General features: G+C 44.8%; 1 protein-coding gene across 1 annotated transcript in view; it reads left to right on the top strand.

The window, feature by feature from the left end:
• npr3 (natriuretic peptide receptor 3) overlaps positions 1–17,165 on the top strand; it is a 95,071-nt gene extending 77,906 nt beyond the window's left edge. Inside the window, exons 3-8 of the mRNA XM_041788066.1 lie at positions 11,433–11,608; positions 12,970–13,105; positions 14,379–14,473; positions 14,566–14,683; positions 15,178–15,262; positions 15,933–17,165. Coding sequence (XP_041644000.1) covers positions 11,433–11,608; positions 12,970–13,105; positions 14,379–14,473; positions 14,566–14,683; positions 15,178–15,262; positions 15,933–16,044 — 722 coding nt within the window. The 3' untranslated portion in view covers positions 16,045–17,165. The remainder of the gene's footprint in view (positions 1–11,432; positions 11,609–12,969; positions 13,106–14,378; positions 14,474–14,565; positions 14,684–15,177; positions 15,263–15,932) is intronic.
• The last annotated feature ends 1,766 nt before the right edge of the window (positions 17,166–18,931 follow it).

The raw sequence follows: 18,931 nt of genomic DNA, 5'->3' as shown, positions 1-18,931 counted from the left end.
TTCTTCTCTTAACACTGTAGCGAAGAATGGACACGCTTTTGACATTATTATGCCTCTGAATGATGGTGGGCGCTTGCTGAACTGGAGCCTGTAGCCCTGGACTACAGTTTCCATGATCCATTGCGGCACCGCGCATGCTCACCAAGTGACCTCTCTCGCAGCGAGTCTGCCAAGCATCACAGCTACACCCTCTGGCAGTGTTGAGCTCAGACCTGGGCATGGCTGATTGACTGAATTTATGTGCGGGAGAGGAGACTTTTCCTCGCTTATTTCCGCCATTTGAATCTTTAAAGGCCCAATAAAGGCCCTTTATTGAACATAATGCACACATGGGCATATCACTGTTTGTTTTAACACTGCGCAAGGACAACTTTTTCCTTTTTAGTAGGTGTGGCAGGTAACAATGTCTGTGTGTGAGAGGGGGCTTGAATCATTGTGCTTGGGCGTGACTGTATACTTAACTGAGTTTTCTTTAACATCGGTACATACTGAGAATGGTGATTCACTTGATTTAGCCCTGTGGGTCAAGAGTCCACTGACACAGGTGAAACAGAGAGGGCCCCCAGCTCGTCTGTCTCCCCCCATGCTCTCAGCCGAGCTAGGTGGGAGGCTGTCTCCCCCTTCTCTGTATTGTGGAGGATTTCCAAGCGACTGCTTGTTTGGGGACAAAGTGGTGTTTGGCCCACACAGACTACCTTGGCTGGGATTGGGGATGCTGCTCTCTCCGCTCCGCGGATGGCTGCCTGTGAGAGTAATCCTCTGGAGAAGGTCTCTTCTGAGCCGCACGCTGTGTAACGGAGTGCGAGTGCTGACGGGATCTCCCTGGGTTGTTGGAAGGCTTTGGCTGGGCGTTAAGTGCGCCTAGCCATATTTAACTGCAGTGCTTCTTCCTGCTTACTTCTCTGATCGCAGTGGGCTTGAATTTGTTCCAGAGCTTGTCTGAACAGTCCCGCGGGTTCGACAGCCTGGTGGAGGAAACCAGACCGCTGGCTATGGCACTTCCAGATGTTTGACCATGCAGTGACACAGGTCAATTAAGGCTGGGGTGGTACCGTCCACCTCGTTCGGGAGATCGGATCCGAGAACCTGGTTAGGCTCATCTCCGTCCTCCCTTCCCAAGACCTCTGCGTCTTCTTCAGAGAAACCTCCTGAAGCAGCGAGGAATATTTTTTTCCTCGGACAGTACACTAAGTGGTACCGAGTCCATGAGGATGTTAAAGTCTTCCATGCCTGTGTATTCAGTCTGCGGGAGGACTTCATCCATCTGGTCCCACTAAGACTGGCTTGTACCACCTTCGTTGTCGAGACCTTCGAGCTCCACCGTATCAGTGGGCTCGCTGGCTTCAGACAGCAAGGGGTCTTCGCGAGAGGCTGAGCCTCCCATCACTCTCGACAGGAACGCTACACGTCTTTCCATGGTCGACTTATGGAGCAGGCGACAGTGCGCACAAATCTCCGGGTTAGCAAATGCAGCTTTAGCATGCAACATGCCAAGGCAGACCGGGCAAGCGTGTGTGTCTATCTTGGAGAGGGAGAAACCGCACGCACTTAGGCATGGGTGGTAATTAGCTTTCCTAGCTTGCTAGCTCTGCTAGACACCCCGAGAGAGCCTTTCTTTTTCTCTGGAGCCATTCAGTCTCACGAGTTAGCAAGCTAAACAGGCGAGTTGTTAGACTAAGCTAAACTGGCATGGACACGGCCTGGGTGATCTGTTAGTGTAGCTAAACAGTCTGCGTTAGCAAGCTAAACGACGAGTGTGGCAAGTTAGCAAGCTAAACAAACCACCGCAGAAACAAGCCTCGATAGCGACGCCTAGGGCAGGGAGCAAGCTCACCTCCAGTCAGACAGTTAAATCACTAGAGAGGGTTCTGCAATGTCAGGTTATGTGAGGTGAAGCGCAAAAAGATTGAGGAGATGAGACTGTGCAGGGGTTTTATAGGCCTGCGGGAAGGCGGGCTTCCCTGGCCTGCAACAGTCTCACTGGCCTTAACAGGCGTAATGAAAAGGTTTCTTCAGGTTGGTCTCGCGAGGACGCAATCCCCTTACTAATGTGTTGTACTGAGTGTACCGACTGAAAGGGAACTCCAACTTGGGTTCATCTGTAAGGTGAGTCACAGCAGACCATTTATTGACTGGATTCTGATGATTCCCACCCTTTATTGAGGAAAAATGTGAAAAAACTGCTGCGCTGTTTAAAGAAGTTTAGTTTTTATGCTGACGTCATAAAGCTGATACGACACTCCGTCCCATATCCGAGCGCGGTTGCATTCACATCTCATCCGAACCGTGCCAGAGTCCACTTGAATCACGCCCGAGACCACCTCCCCAAGTGGGCCCGGGCCCGGTGCCCGGGCGCGGTTCATTTGCATTCACACTACCTAAATGATCCGGACTTTGGGCTCAAGTGCACTCAGGTCCAGGACCGGTCCCCTAGTGTGAAAGCCACCTTAGTCAGTGGTTATCAACCTTGGGGTAAGGACCCCCTTGGGGGCCGTGAGACACTGAGAGGGGTCTCCAGATGCCCTAGAAAACTAAATATTTTTCAAATTACTCTGTTGCCACTTTATACCAATTTTGTAACACTTAAACCAGTTTTAATCATTTTTTCTCACCAGTTTAACACTTATTTTTGCCATTTAACACCTATTTTTGTCAGGTTTAAACTCTTTCCGCCTCTTTTTTCTGGCTGTTTTTTGACACTCATAAACCAATTTTCTCCACTTAAGCGTAATGTTGCCTCTGTTGACCCATTATAGTCGTTATTAACCCCATTTTACTACTTCTTATGCCCATTTTCCCCATTTTAGCCACATTTCACCATTTGATTTGCCCATTTTTGCCAGTTTAACCAATTTCTGCCAATATCTGCCATTTTTTTCTTTCTCAGTTAACCCCTTTGCCAGTTTTTTTAATCAAATTTTCATCCCATTTCATAAGATTTCCACACATTTTTGCCAATTTGAAGCCATTTCAGCCACTTTTTAACTCCCTTTTACCACTGTCTATGCCTATTTTTCCCACTTAAACCCATTTTTGCCATCTTTATTTTGCCATTGTTGTCTAATTTTTGCCACTTTGAACCATTTCAGCGACTTTTAAAATCAAATTTCACCACCTTTTCCACCATTTTTGCCATTACTAACCTATTGTAGCAATTTTTAAACTAATTTTGATTCTTTTTTTAGGAAAGGGAATTTACATTTTCAGAAGGCTCTTTGATAAGAGTGGTTATTTTTTTCAGGTAAATATGAAACATGGCTATCACAGCTTAACTTTACAATGGACCATGGTTTTGCTTACCTCCATGGGCCCCTCCCATTCATCCCTCTTGATAGACGGCCTTGGGTCCACATGACTATTCTAGAATGTTCATGGCTGTGTCCAACCACCTTCAGGTACGGTGGGGGTCCCCGGTCTCTGGCGCCTTTTTTTGGGGGGGTCGTGGGCCGAAAAGGTTGAGGACCACTGCTCTATTAAGAAAAGGAGTATTGATAAAGAATCACTATACTGATACTTATAAATGACTCTATGGTACTGATTACTCTAACAGAGTGTTGACACAAAATGAGTATTTTAAAATCTGCCCCTTCTCCCCGAGTGCGCCCCCGTCTCTCTCCTCCACACTGTGTTGCCTTCACTGCTTGTCCGGGTCACATGACTTTGGAGACCAATTAGACATGTCTATCCTATCATACCATGTGACTCTGGGGACCAATTATACACAAGTAACAAATGTCAGCAGCTCTACTTGCGGGTTTGTGAACTCAGCCATCCTTCTCACTCACTGTGGCCAGCAAGTGAATCTAAAAATGATAGAAAAATATAATAAAAGTACTCTGAGGCACAAACCAATATAAAACATGTATGAAGACCAAATTTTCTCTATATTAATTTAAAAAAAAAAGAAATTGGACGTTTTTCATGTTGTAGATATTTTTATTTTATTCTAAATTTGTGCTATAATTATTTTCATCTAATTTATTTTTTATCTACTTGCACAAAAATTTTAACTTAAACTTTTTAAATTGAAGTAAATTCAAAGTTAAGTTATCAAGTTATCAAATTACCCCTCTCTGAGCTGCCACCTTAACGTGGTGGAGGGGTTTGCGTGTCTCAATGACCCTAGGAGCTATGTTGTCGGAGGCTTCGTGCCCCTGGTAGGGTCTCCCAAGGCAAACAGGTCCTAGATTAGGGACCAGACAAAGTGCAGCTCACAGACCTCATATGGCGGAGCGGCAGGACAGGGATCGATCTCCCTCGCCCGGACGTGGGTCACCGGGGCCCCCTCCTGGAGCCAGGCCTGGGAGTGGGGCTCGATGGCGAGCGCCTGGTGGCTGGGCCTGCACCCATGGGGCTCGGCCGGGCACAGCCCGAAGAAGTAACATGGGGCTCCCCTCCAATGGACTCACCACCCATAGGAGGGGCCATAGAGGTCAGGTGCGTTGTGTGCCGGGCGGCGGACGAAGGCGGGGACCCTGGCAGTCTGATCCTCGGCTGCAGAAGCTGGCACTGGGGACGTGGAACGTCACCTCTCTGGTGGGGAAGGAGCCTGAGCTTGTGCATGAAGCTGAGCGGTACCAGCTAGATAGAGTTGGTCTCACCTCGATGCACAGCTTGGGCTCCAGGAACCAGTCCTCTTGAGAGGGGTTGGACTCTTTTCCACTCTGGAGTTGCCCTTGGTGAGAGGCGTCGAGCAGGTGTGGGCATATTGATTGCCCCTGGGCCGGCAGCCTGTTCATTGGATTTTACCCCGATGGACGAGAGGGTCGCCTCCCTCCGCCTTCGGGTGGGGGGACGGGTCCTGACTGTTGTTTGTGCGTATGCACCGAACAGCATTTCAGAGTACCCACCCTTTTTGGAGTCGCTGGAGGGGGTGCTGGAGAGCGCTCCCTGTGGGGTCTCCGCCAGGGCTGCCCTTTATCACCGGTTTTGTTCATAACTTTCATGGACAGAATATCAAGGCGCAGCCAGGGCGTTGAGGGCGTCCGGTTTGGTGGCCTCAGGATTGGATCTCTGCTTTTTGCGGATGATGTGGTTCTGTTGGCTTCATCAGGCCGTGACCTGATGCTCTCACTCAAACGGTTCGCAACTGAGTGTGAAGCGGCTGGGATGAGAATCAGCACCTCCAAATCTGAGGTCATGGTCCTCAGTCGGAAAAGGGTGGACTGCCCTCTCCAGGTTGGGAATGAGATCCTGCCCCAAGTGGAGGAGTTCAAGTATCTCGGGGTCTCGTTCACGAATGAGGGAAGAATGGAGCGAGAGATCAACAGGCAGATCGGCGCGGCGTCTGCAGTGATGTGGTCTCTGGACCGGTCTGTCGTGGTGAAGAAAGAGCTGAGTCGAAAGGCGAAGCTCTCGATTTACCGGTTGATCTACGTTCCCACCCTCACCTATGGTCATGAGCTGTGGGTCGTGACCAAAAGAATAAGATCACGGATACAGGCAGCTGAAATGAGTTTCCTGAAATGAGTGTCTGGGCTCTCCCTTAGAGATAGGGTGAGAAGCTCGGCCATTCGGGAGAGACTCGGAGTAGAGCTGCTGCTCCTCCACGTTGAGAGGAGCCAGATGAGGTGGCTCGGGCATCTGGTCCGGATGCCTCCTGGACGCTTACCTGGTGAGGTGTTCCGGGCAAGTCCCACTGGGAGGAGACCCCGGGGAAGACCTAGGACACGCCGGAGAGCCTATGTCGCTCGGCTGGCCTGGGAACGCCTCGGGATCCCCCAGGAAGAGCTGGACGAAGTGCCTGGGGAGAGGGAAGTCTGGGCTTCCCTGCTTAGGCTGCTGCCTCCGTGACCCGACCTCGGATAAGTGGAAGAAGATGGATGGATGGATGGATGTTATCAAATTAATTTAATGGACGTAAATATGTTTCTGAATGATCTGGAAACATCATTTTATTTTCCTACGTGTACCTTTTAAATGATTGCCAGTCCAATATTCTATTCTTTCATCAAAAGTATCTGTATCATATGGAATTAAGAAAAATGGTAGGCGCTTTACTGCTTCCTTTATTATCTCCTGTAGCCGGGGAAACACTGGACTATCCTTTACCAGAGGAGACTACCCACAATTCTTTGTGTAAACTTCCTTTGAAGTGGCACGTCTTCATCAAAACAGCTGATGGATGAAATTGTAACTGTAAGAAAACCATAAATTTAATGATCAAACTGATGATTGATGAGATAAACGGAGAAAATCAGGATGAACAGAGGAATAAGACAGACATCCAGATCATCCACACATGGGAAATGTTTCTTTTTTATCAGATCAGTCCATCTGTCAATGATTCAGACTACATTTATTTCACTTTTCTAAAATTTCAAAGTTAGTGTTGTGAGAATTAAAAATTAACCATTTCAAAGTAGGGCTGGGCAATTCATCACAAATTAGATTAAATCTCAATAAGGCCTGTTGCAATTTTTAAATTGCAGAAGTTGCAATTTTTCTTAAACTTGAAATGTGTCAAAACAGCAGTTTAAAAAAATCAATGTTTTACAGACCCCAGCTGTAATCAGCTGGTAGCAAGCTTTACCTCCTCCACCCCAGCCTCCTCCTTTATAGACTAAAGCATCGCCTCCTCCACCCAGGCCTCCTCCTTTATAGACTAAAGCTTCACCTCCTCCACCCAAGCCTCCTCCTTTATAGACTAAAGCTTCACCTCCTCCACCCCAGCCTCCTCCTTTATAGACTAAAGCTTCACCTCCTCCACCCCAGCCTCCTCCTTTATAGACTAAAGCTTCACCTCCTCCACCCCAGCCTCCTCCTTTATAGACTAAAGCTTCACCTCCTCCACCCCAGCCTCCTCCTTTATAGACTAAAGCTTCACCTCCTCCACCCCAGCCTCCTCCTTTAGAGACTAAATCTTGTTCCACCCTTATTTTCAGAATCATGCTACTATGGAATAATTGGACCTGAAATAATTTCATTGTTTTTAATACACATGGTCTTATTTATGGAATTATTTATTGCTTGACTTTGATGAAAAATACACATAATTAACCCGAGAACATACTCATATTAAATCACAATATTTGGGAGAAAATGCAACGAGATTATTTTTGCAAATTGTTTAGCCCATTTCAAAGCTCGATTTTAAATGTTCAAATGAGGTTGAATATGTGTCTTTCATTTTAAGATCCTTCTGTCTGTCATCAGAATTAAAAATGTAATGAAAGTTTTTTATTTGTGGTTTTTAGAGCCTCTGATAAACGAGCTGAAAAAGACGGAACCAGAGAAGACTTCAATAATTAACAGAAACAGCAGATATTTAAAGAAAGAATGGGGAGGAAGAGGAAAAATGATTGAATTTTAACTGTTAGAAAATAAAAGAACTAAAGTATCATTCGTTTATTCGCCCTGACTGTGGAAATGTTCTAAAAACATGTTTGAGCTCATATTTGTCAAATGCTCTCAGGCACTTTCTATAGTGTTACAGACTCTGTATTTCTTCTGAATGTTGATGTTTGTTGTGTCAGTGTATCTTTGAGCTGTGTACGTTGCACTACTGCCCAAGACAAATTTCCCCTCGGGGACAATAAAGTATATTTTATCTTATCTTATCTTATTTATCACCTTTCATTCGCTGCAGTAACTCATAGATGGAGCCGAGGGATGGATGAGCGTTCTGGAGTCCATCAACATTTAAACTGTAGTTCTTACACAGTTAACAGTCAGACTTCCTCCTTCCCTCTCTGTGTACTCACACCTCTCCATGACTCTGTGACGGTTTTCACCAGGGTTAAGCATAAGTGGAGAGGAAAGGCCTTAGGGAGTCAGTTTTTTAGACTTAGACCAGGACTCTGCAGTTGAATCATCAATGATAAAGGTGCAGCAGCGTGTCTGAGGTTTAAAAACCCTGCAGAAAAGAGTTTCCATTTAACTTAAGAAGGAAGTGCAACAATGATTAACACGGCTGTGAAACGGGTGTTTTAAAGGAGCAGATAGAAGTTTATAACTGCAGCTTTTTACACGTTAGCATTGGCTTCACATTTCAACCCCAGAGGTCTCTGCTGGGTCGCTGTCTAAGGCACATGGCCTGTAATCCGTACCAGAAGACGCACCTTTAACACCTTTCTTATTTCACACCTCTGCCTCCACTAACTCTGCCATCGTAGGGTGGCAGTGAGGTTTCAGTAAACATGTGAGCACATCCAAACACAGAGGAAGTCTCTAACTCAGTGGTGTCATTACTAAAGCACTGTGATATAACCTGAATTACCCTGATGGTAGAGTGTGCTGCTTTCACGCTCTAATGTACTTGGAAAATCTGCAATATTACAACAGATGCATTTCTGACTTTACAGACAAGAAGGGTCTCAGTGTATTTATTTATTTATTTATTACCAGGGATGATGCACATTCACCCTCAGGCATCACTTTAATTCACAACCCTTTAAAGCCATTAAGGACAAAAAGTCCACTTCCAAAAAACTGCTGTAAAAACTTAACGGATTGTTTTTTTGTTTTTTTTTTGCTTTTTTTTGCATAAATCTCTTGAATAATTTCAGCTGTGCTCAAAACTACCAAACATTCAATCATTTTAAGGATTTCAGCCTTTTAAATGCCAGTTTCATTACTTTAGGATCAACAAATGTGGTTTAAATGGGAGTCAATGGGACATTTTTGTCCACAAGTGACTCGAAAGGGTAGTACATTTTAAAACAGATGCTCCACAAAAACTAATAATGTTTTTAATAATAATAATTAATAAGTCAATATTTTGGCTGATGTTTGACATATCCAGGACTTTATACAACAAAGAGTCCATTGAAAATCTACGTAAAAATCAGACAACATGGACAGAACAATAAAATACAAAGACCCAGATATAACGAAACAGTAGGTGGCTGCAGGACCTCAGCTTCAGACGGAGCAGGAATAAAGGAACCATTGCAGTTAAGGTGCATAAGGCAGACGGTAAAGTGCTGCAGTGCTAAAGTGCAAGAGTGCTGATATTGCACATGATCATGAGTGTGCTTAAAGAAGAGATTGCACATCACCCTTGGCCAGGTTAGTTAAAGTGATAATATTATTGCACATAGTTAGCATTAACAGATGTGTGCGTATATTATTGCACCAGAAAAGCATACATAAGAGTATCTATGTATGTAATATTGCACAAAATATGCACACATAGCTGCATATAAGTATGCATGCATAAAGATATTGAAACGGTTAGACATGGTCACGATTCTGGTTTGTCCTGAGCCACACTTTCAGATGACCCTGGAAACTTGCAAAGCTGGAGCTGAGAGTGGGAAAGTGTTCCACAGTGCGCTCCCTGTGAATGAATTATAATCTGAAGGAAACTGTCCATAACCAATAACATGGTGGAACCTGTGAGAATCTGCAGCTGATCAGACGGAGAGAGAGAGAGAGAGAGAGAGAGAAAAGCCCTTTAACATCCTCCGCTGATGCTGAGACACTGAGACGTCTCGTGATCGCTCTGTTTAAGTTTTCTGATGCTGTTCTTCTGTCATTTATTAATGTGGGATCATTACACACCAAAAACAGCCGTCCTCACACAGATCAGCTGGTTAATGCTGACACATCACCAAACATGAGCCGTTCCTCATGGGCTAAATAATCCTGATGTGAGCTCAGGCACGGGTGCAGAGGAGGAGCAGAAGGGCTGCATGTGTTAAGAGAGCACACACCTACGTCTGGATAGCAGTCTAAATTAAAAGTTATTTGGAATGAACTGAAAGAAAAGCTCCATAATTATCTCCAGCTGCTCTCTGTGATGGACGAGCTGAACCACAGGCAGACTGATCCGAGCGGACCGGCTCAGTTCAGACCGCGGCGACTGTGGCCAGCGACGTTCATAGACAGCCTCTTCATGTTGGTCTGAACTGGTCCGACATTTCTCTCTCTCCAGTCTGGTAGCTCCTCAATAAAGCAGGGATGTAGAATCAGAGCTCAGCTGTGCCATCATCTCTCGCTCTGTGCTCTCAGTGGTCAATGTCACTGATGTCATGGAACAAATCGAGGAAACTAGGACAAAAACACAACATGCTAGGCTTTCTGTGGGGGGCAGGGTGTCTCAGACGTGTTCTAGCTTGTGACAGCCTCCATAAGGTGAAAGGATGAGGTCTGATCGCTGCGACCGTCAGGTCAGAGAAACTAGAACCAGAATGAGGATACAGGGCGGTATTTAATGCTTCATGTTCACACTTTTTAATGACAGCACGAGTTTAACCCATAAGAGCCCACACCCATTTCCTCATAGCAGCATTACTGCGGGGCATCACAAAGACTCAGCAGATCATGTAAAACACATTTCTGACTCAAACACACCTTTCCCTGATGTCAAAGATAGGAAGTGTGTCTTATATGTCACATTTGGCTCTTGTGGTTAATCTATTATCATCTCTTATTGGAAAATGCATTTACTTTCCAGTCTTGATTGCAAAGTGGTGTAATTCTATCTTTTAATTTGTATTTATACAGCATAAGTCAAGATTAATTAGATTTAACATCAAAAATCATTTTCAGGGGCTTTTGTTAAACACAAAAACCCGGTGAATGGTCCCTCCACAGTCATGATTTATTGATGACATCACTGCATGTGTGCTGGATCAGTGAAACAGGAGTTTTTAACCCCTTTTTCACCTCTGTTTCTGTTCATTTATGCCACTTTTTCCCACTCTATGCTCATTTTCTCCACTTTTAATTCACTTTTGAACCCCATTTTCCGTCTTCATCTAATTGTTGCATTTTTTTCCCAACTTATACAGTTTTTGCCACTTTTTAACAGTTTTTCACCATTTTCCACCCATTTTGGCACCCTTTTTGCATTTCTGTAATCAAATTTAGCTACTTTTCCCCATTATTGCCTACCTATAATTAAAAAATTTCTGCAACTGAATTGAACTTTTTGTTAATTTTTCCGACTTTGAACTCATTTTTGCCAGTTTTTGACCTGTTTTTACAAGGTTATCTGACTTTTTTTAACCTGTTTTTGCCTCTTCAACCCATTTTTGTCACTTTTAATGACTTTTCACAATTTTCTTCACATTCCCTATCTTGTTGCATGTCTATTTTTTTTTTTTTTTTTGTTGCCATTTTAATCCCATTGTTTACTCATTTGAACCCTTTCCACCACTGCTTCCATAAGTTATGCCACTTTTTGCTACACCTGTTTAACTTCTTCCACTCTTAAATCACTCCACCAATCACATGACCACATCAGAGTGTTCAGTCTGTTTCAGTCAGGGACTTCAATAGTTTAAGTCAAGAAAAAAGCTCTGCTAGGTCTCTTACAGGACATTTAAAGGTCATGTGACACCTGGGTTACAGGCCTTATGGGTTAATGTATGAAGAAAAGGCAGAGAAAACCTCTGCAGCCCACACATGGACTCTAAACTCATCCATCATTCATTGTCTTTTTTTATGTAATTGGATTTGTTTTGTTCTTCTTGGATGAATTTTAGGAAACGGCTCATGGAGGAGGGGAGATAAATACGACGACGATGCCAGACAGGCCTACGCCTCCCTGAACACTGTGACGCTGCTCCGGACCGTGAAGCCTGAGTTTGAAAACTTCTCCATAGAAATGAAAAAGTCCATGAAAAAGGCCGGATTCCTGGACTGCAGCGACTGTGGAAGTGTACGTGTGACTGTCTTTACACCTCAGTGATATGGGGACAAATATCAGAGAGCAATATTTGATCCTTCAGCAGTTTATGTCGAGATTCTTTACAAGAGGGGAAACAATACTGGAGTGTTTTTACAGTTTCAGTCAAACAGCTGGTCCTCTGAAGGCCTTTAAAGCTGACTGTGTCAGATTTAGCACTGAATTTCCTTTAAATCTTTTTGAATACCATCTGATCAGTGACACTAACATGCCAGAAATGCCCTAATGCAGTGTTACTCAGTGTATCTCAGGGTAGTCTCTATAGCAGTGTTACTCAACCAAAGAACCACACGGTTGAAAATTTCCTTTACAAGAGCCACAATCTAAGAGGTGAAAAGTGGCAATAAAATAAGTTAAAGCTGAAAAAAAGGTAAAAAAGCTGCAAAAAAGTGGCCAAAAATGGGTGAACAGGGGTAAAATAGGCAGAAAATGACAAAAACTGGGTGAAAAGTGACAAAATAATGTGAAGAAAAAGTGGCAGAAATGAGTGAGCTGTGACAGAAAAAAGGGCTCACAGGTTGCAATAATGGTTAAAAAAAAAAAAAGAGTGAAAAATGAGTAAAATTGGCAAAAAGCAGCAAAACGCTGGGGAAAATGAGTGAAAAATAACATAAATTGATAATAAACAGCACAAAGGTGGGGGAAATGGGATAAAGTGACATGTAATGGCAAGAGGAACCTTAAATGGGCAAAAAGTGGCAAAAAGGGAAAAAAAGCCATTTGCAACAAGCAGGATAAAAGAGGCAAAAACTGGTGAAAAAGGGTCAAAATGGGATTCAAGTGGCATAAAGGGTAAAACAAGGCAAAAAAAGAGATGCAAATAAGAGCCATGAAAAAATACAGACAAAAGTTACGACAATTAAAGCCTACTGTAGAAGTGGGAAACAAGCTGAATGGATAATTCTGAGGTCAAAGTTTCCCTTTTTATGGTTTTTAGGGGGGATAATATTTCAGATATAGACACAAAGAGCCACAGGCTGAGTGTCACCGGCCTATGTCATTAAATGTGATTTAAAAAATGATGAGTTTTCTTTTTTGGGAGGGGGTGGTAGAAGGTTAAATACGTAACTCAGATCTAAATACAGCTAATTTTCTGACTATTATTTGATGTATTAGGCTTTACAGGGTTAAGCCCCGCCCCTTTAGCACACCTGGCCTACTGCTAATGATAATGGTTTTTAGTTTGGTGGTCTTTATCTGTGACTGTTAAATCTAATGAAGGACAAAAACATGGTTGTAAAGATGGTTGACCATAGCTTCATCAGTGTTTTCATAGTGGACACTGGTTATAACGCCACAGGTGCATGACGACTTTATTCTGCGTTCTATTCCAGGTCAACATGTTTGTCGAGGGCTTCCATGACGCCATGCTGCTGTACGCCATCGCTCTGCACGAAGCCATGAGAAACGGATTCAGCAAGAAGAACGGGACAGAGATCACCGCCCGCATGTGGAACCGGACTTTTGAAGGTGAGACAACGCAGCGTGGAAATATGAGAGTTTAGACTCTAGTCTGGCTTCAAACCACCATGAAACTGAGATTATTAGGCTAACAGAGAACAACGCATTCATTCAGTCTTTACTCATCACCTTTCTATCTTATTACATACTCACCTGCTCTTATTCATTTCCATTCATGCTCGTTTCTTGTTTGTCTGGATAAATCCATGAGATACACAGTCTGAAACCAAAGCCCAGTCCGCGACCACGCCGTATTACGCTCCTGTGACCTTTCATCTAGAACAGCGTTACCCAGCCCTTCACAAACAAAGAGCCAAGTGGTTGAAAAATACCTTCACAACAGCCACAATCCAAGTGGTGAAAAGTGGCAATAATGGGTAAGAAGTGACTAAAAATGAATTACAGGTGTCAAAAATGGTCAAAAAACAGCAAAAACAAACAAGTGAAAAGAGAAAAATATGGGCAAAAATCAGCAAAAGGTGGTAAAAAAATGAGCAAAGAGGAGCAAAATGGGAAAAAAGTGGCATTTAATAGAAAAACCCCTTTTAGCCCCTTTTTGTCCATTTGAGCTACCTTTTGCCATTGAATACCACTTGTTTCCTTTTTTTTGCCCATTCTTGCCACTTCTTTATGCCACTTTTAGCCCATTTTTTGCCATTTTTAACATTTTTTTCACTTTTCATCCATCTTAGCTGTCTTTTGGCATTGAAAACCACTTGCTAACTATTTTTTGCCCATTTTTGCCACTTCTTTCAGCCACTTTTATCCCATTTTTGACCTTTTTCACAATTTTTTGGCTACTTTTAACTTATTTTGTTGTTACTTCTAGCTGTTTTTTCCACTTCTTAGACCGTGGCTCTCTCGAAGGTATTTTTCAACCACTTGTCTCTTTGGTTGAGTAACACTGGTTTACAGGCTTGCAGTCACTTTAGCTAAACTTCCCTTGAAGCTCCCGCCTCTTTCTCCCAAAAGGATGCTGATTGGTCAGGTCAGAAATAAGTTTATCAGCCTGAAGCCCTGAAAGATGGATCCACTTCCTGGTAGATCTGGAGTCTTGCCAGTCCAATGGCTTTGTTAGTGTCCAGAAGTTTCCCCAGGCTGAATGATGTTGGTGGAGTGGTTCTGAGGGTCGGTGTCTCATTGGCTTAGATCAGTCTCTGCCCAGAGCTGAGGAGAGGAATGTTCACGCGTTATCAGGTGGTCCTGAAGTCTCAGCTGATTGGACAGGAGTAACGGTGGGAGGTCTTTATGATATTGACTTTGTTTTCATCATGGCGGACAGGAATCGCTGGCCAGGTGTCCATGGATGCCAACGGTGACAGAAATGGAGATTTCTCACTGATGGCCATGACCAACACTGAAACAGGAAGCTACGAGGTGAGAGAACACTCAACTTGAACATGGTGAGCCAAATAAGAGGGAGACGGCGATAACTGCCTGGATGGTCATGTGTTCTTTCTTGCTTTCAGGTGGTGGCAAACTACTTTGGTGTAAATGGAACTTTCCAGCTACTTCCTGCCTTCAACGCCGACCATTTTACTTTAAAAGGACGACACAAAGAACACCCAGAGATACCGGACAAGTCCTGTAAGTTACTCTTCACAGTCGGTTCAGACTGGGTGAGCGGCGGCTGCATAACAACCTGATTTCCATTTCAGTGTGCATGTTTTAACAAGTCATGGTGTTCAGACCGCCAGTGTGAGCAGCCATCGGGCCAGCAGGTCTGAAGACACAGCGCTAGTGCCTGGTATTAAAGTCGCCACCGCCGCCACCATCACCGCGTGAGCTGCAGCATGCGCACGCTGCAGCCATCATGCACCCAGTCTGAAACGATAATGATATTGATGTTGTTCATGTATTCACTAATACCTGCCCATTAGGATAGGATGGATGGGATAGATAGGACAGCTCCTATCCCTGCGCTGCAGGACAGAGAGATTTAGAAAATCTTTCATACCATCAGCAATTAGACTGTATGATTCTAAAGTAAACAGATGAGGCTCCCAGACGATTGAATTTCCCTTCGGGGATAAATAAAGTTCTTGTATTGTATTGTATTGTATTGTATTGTATTAACACAGGTGGACTGGGAGTGTCAGCTCTGACTGGGGTCATAGTGGGAGCTGTTCTGGGAACGGCGATGCTGATAGGATTCTACTTTTTCAGGTGTGTGGGACACATTTATCACTTTTCATCAGCCGTTTTTTGATTCTGATGAGGCGTGAATGTCAGGTGGCTTCCAGGAGGTGAAGAGGTTAAAAATGATGGTGAATGTATGCTGCAGTCACCATCAGAGCTCTAGGTGGCGCTGCAGCTGCAGTCACCATCAGAGCTCTAGGTGGCGCTGCAGCTGCAGTCATCATCAGAGCTCTAGGTGGCGCTGCAGCTGCAGTCATCATCAGAGCTCTAGGTGGCGCTGCAGCTGCAGTCACCATCAGAGCTCTAGGTGGCGCTGCAGCTGCAGTCATCATCAGAGCTCTAGGTGGCGCTGCAGCTGCAGTCACCATCAGAGCTCTAGGTGGCGCTGCAGCTGCAGTCACCATCAGAGCTCTAGGTGGCGCTGCAGCTGCAGTCACCGTCAGAGCTCTAGGTGGCACTTCATGCTGTGAATGAACCCGCCACCGTCTTTCTTTTGTTTTTGTTTTTTTCATATAAATTTCTAACTTTATTAACCTGACAATTTTGAGTTATTTCTTGAAAAAAATGTAAATGGACATCCACTGCTGTAAACATAATGTTCCACCCTGATGGCGCTGGTCCCTTTGCTCCTTATTCTCAGGGATTTTATAAATAACTTGTTGAAGGTTATTCCACTTTTTTTTTTTTTCCTTTGCAGAAAAAATTACAGAATTACCATTGAGCGCCGCACACATAATGAAGACTGCGACACTGGGAAGCACCGTCAGTTACGAGAGGACTCCATCAGGTCGAACCTCTCAGCGGCGTAATCTTGGGCGGCGAGCATCTCTTCTTGGAGAAACACGCCTGAATGTGACCAAAGACTTTGAATGGTTGTCAGAGGAACCATGCTGTTAAAATTAGACCTGTTGTGTTTGTATCCTTTTATTGTTTGACTTCTTGTAACTCAGGATGGTTGTGACAGTCACAAAGCACCACTTCTTGGATTCTTCCCGATACAAAGGTATATGATTGTATCGGTGGCTGTAGAGCTCTGGCCATAATTTCCTTTAAGGAGTCTGTTTTAGAGATGTTTCCATGACTGTGAATGAACCCGAGCATACGCTCGTATGCACTAGGTGGATGGACAAGGTCTCGCAGAAACCTTGTTTTTAATGACAGAGGGGAACTTTGAAGGAGATGATTCATCTGGAACCAAGCGAGTGAGAAGACAGATCCATATCTAATGGCTGTAAGCTACTGATATTAAAGGGAAAGTTCTATGAGGAACTCCTTAATAGTACTAAAACCTACAGACGACGGAGATCAGAACAGGCCCTGTTTGGATAAACAGGCACGAGCAACTGTGTGCATTGGTTTCACATCAGGGACCTGAATCTGAGAATCAGAAAGTCCAGCTGCAAGAGTGGACACAGGCATACTGGACTTGGGCACAGGGGTGCATACAGGCTGCTGATGTAAATGCCAATGGGCTGCTGTACGACCAGTCAGTGAGAAGAGTTGGGAAGTCGGTCCTAAACGTCCCCTATCTCTTTAAAAACCATCACATCTAAGCAGCACTACATCTGGTAGATTTGGTAGCAGGATGGACGCCATAGTCCACATGGAGCATAGACAGATGCTGACCTGAGTGGCCGCCATGGTTGTTGCTTCTTCTTTCTTCTTTTTGGTGGATTGGCAAACCAACTACCACCACCTACTGTATCGTGCAGACATAAATATGCTTAGACATGGAACGATGCTACTGATGTGAAAGCAGCTCAGCAGGAGGGGGGGCAATCATCTTCAGCAGGAACAGAGGTAAAACCTGGGTATGGTTCTGTATCTTTCAAAACCCCTATGTGGATAAAGGGTTGTCTGCAGCCTATGTTGACCTCCAGGCATTCGCCTCTGTCCGCAGGGATGCCTTGCTCCATCCCACATCGGCTCATCCAGCTGATATCTGCCCTGTATTCAGATCTAGAGAGTGCTGTAAGTCTGGTGGCTCTACCTCTGACTTCTTCCTAGTTGATTCTGGGGTGAGTTTCAGCCCCTACGCTCTTCAGTACCTGTATGGACTGGATAACGGGGCGGGGAACAGGGGTGGGGAACTGTGGAGTGACGTCCAGATCACTGGCCTGGACTCTGATGATGCTGATCCTTAAGGAGACCTTAGATGTCCTTGTGGGGGCTCTGAACTTGCTGAGTGAGGAGGTTGAAACATTGGCACTGCACATCTCCTGGGCCGGACTGTAACTGTGGACTTGGACTTAGACATAGGGCGATGGGTTTGCTGGTTAAGGCAGTGTGGTGCCCCATGTTTTTAAGCATGGGGCCGAAGGTCAGAGTCTTTTGGTCCTTGGTCCTCCTGGTCTTACTATACTGTTGTGAGGCCAGGATGTTGACTGGTGGTCAGAGGTGTCGGCTGGACTCCTTTGTGACTATGTGCCTAACACTGGTGTGCTCAGGGGAGCGGGGAAAGGAATGATCGCTGCACTTCTACGGGCACCTTGGGCACTGTACGGGGCCTGATCCAGCTCACATATGGGTGGCCAGGACCTGGTGGGTTGGACCAGACATCAGGGGTGGCTGCGTGTCGTGAAGGGGGTCAGCTGGATGATGACAGTGCCAAACGGGCACATGCTCCGTACCTGACCTGAAATTCAGTGACCTTTTAGCTTCCTGATCAGCCCCTTAGTCTCTCAGGCTCACTGTCATGATGGTGCCCCCGTCACTGGTGTAAAAACAGAGAGACGTTCTTACAGGGAGCTTCAGCCTTCTGCCAAATTAAACCAAAACGGGCTACCATCACAGGACAGTTTTCCTCCTCATCTGCCTGGGCTGAAAACATGCTTGTCTCTGATTGGCCTGGGATGAATGTGAGAGGTTTTGAAAGGTTCAGTCCTTCCTACCCAGCGTTTATGGGGTGTTGCTCCCATGGTTGTGGCCTGTATGCCAGGTCATGGGGATGTAAACGGTCAAACCGCCGTGTCAGCTTTGTCTGGATAAGGGGCCGTTCTGAGAGCCGTCTGTTAAAGCTAATACCTCTATTACAGAGTTCCTCATAGAGTAAACCCAGCCCTCTAAGCTACTGATGTTTAAGGTTTTAAGCTCACTGATGAAATACAGCAACCTCCATTCACACATTCTCTCTAACTTAGCACTTTCCTCCTCAAGTGAAGTACACTGGGTCATATTTCATCTTCACAGTTCACCTTTTCTCTGCTCTTTTACCGTGTGTTTGCCTATTTAATTTAATTCATACACAACTGTGCTCACACTCTCTGGTCAGGTATCCTTAAATAGCCCGTACCTAAAATCCTAAAACTGATGCTGAATGGAAGGAACAGCTTTGGTCTGAATGTACTCTGTCCTCCTCATCTTGTCATGCATGAAAACAAAAGTAAAGTCAGGATTCATTTTGCATCCTTCTTGTGTGTCATGGTGCCTCCAAACAGGGTCATGTGTCATGTTTAGTCCCCCTGCCCCCAGTCAATCGTGGGGGCATATCCCAAGTGGAGCCTCGTCACAAACAACTATTTGTCTGAATAATCCTCATGTGTGTGGGGTCAACATGATTATTTTGCTGCTCTGGGTTGCATTGTAGCCCCCATAAATATCAAACATGTTTGATATTTACGATTTGCCTCTGACGGAGCACCCACAACGGTCAATGAGAGCGAGCAGACAGGTAGCGTCACCAGCTGGATCCTACAT

The sequence above is a fragment of the Cheilinus undulatus genome, linkage group 5 (genome assembly GCF_018320785.1).
Source record: "Cheilinus undulatus linkage group 5, ASM1832078v1, whole genome shotgun sequence".
NCBI classification, from domain to species: Eukaryota; Metazoa; Chordata; class Actinopteri; order Labriformes; family Labridae; genus Cheilinus; species Cheilinus undulatus.
This window is presented reverse-complemented; position numbering and strand designations above follow the sequence as displayed.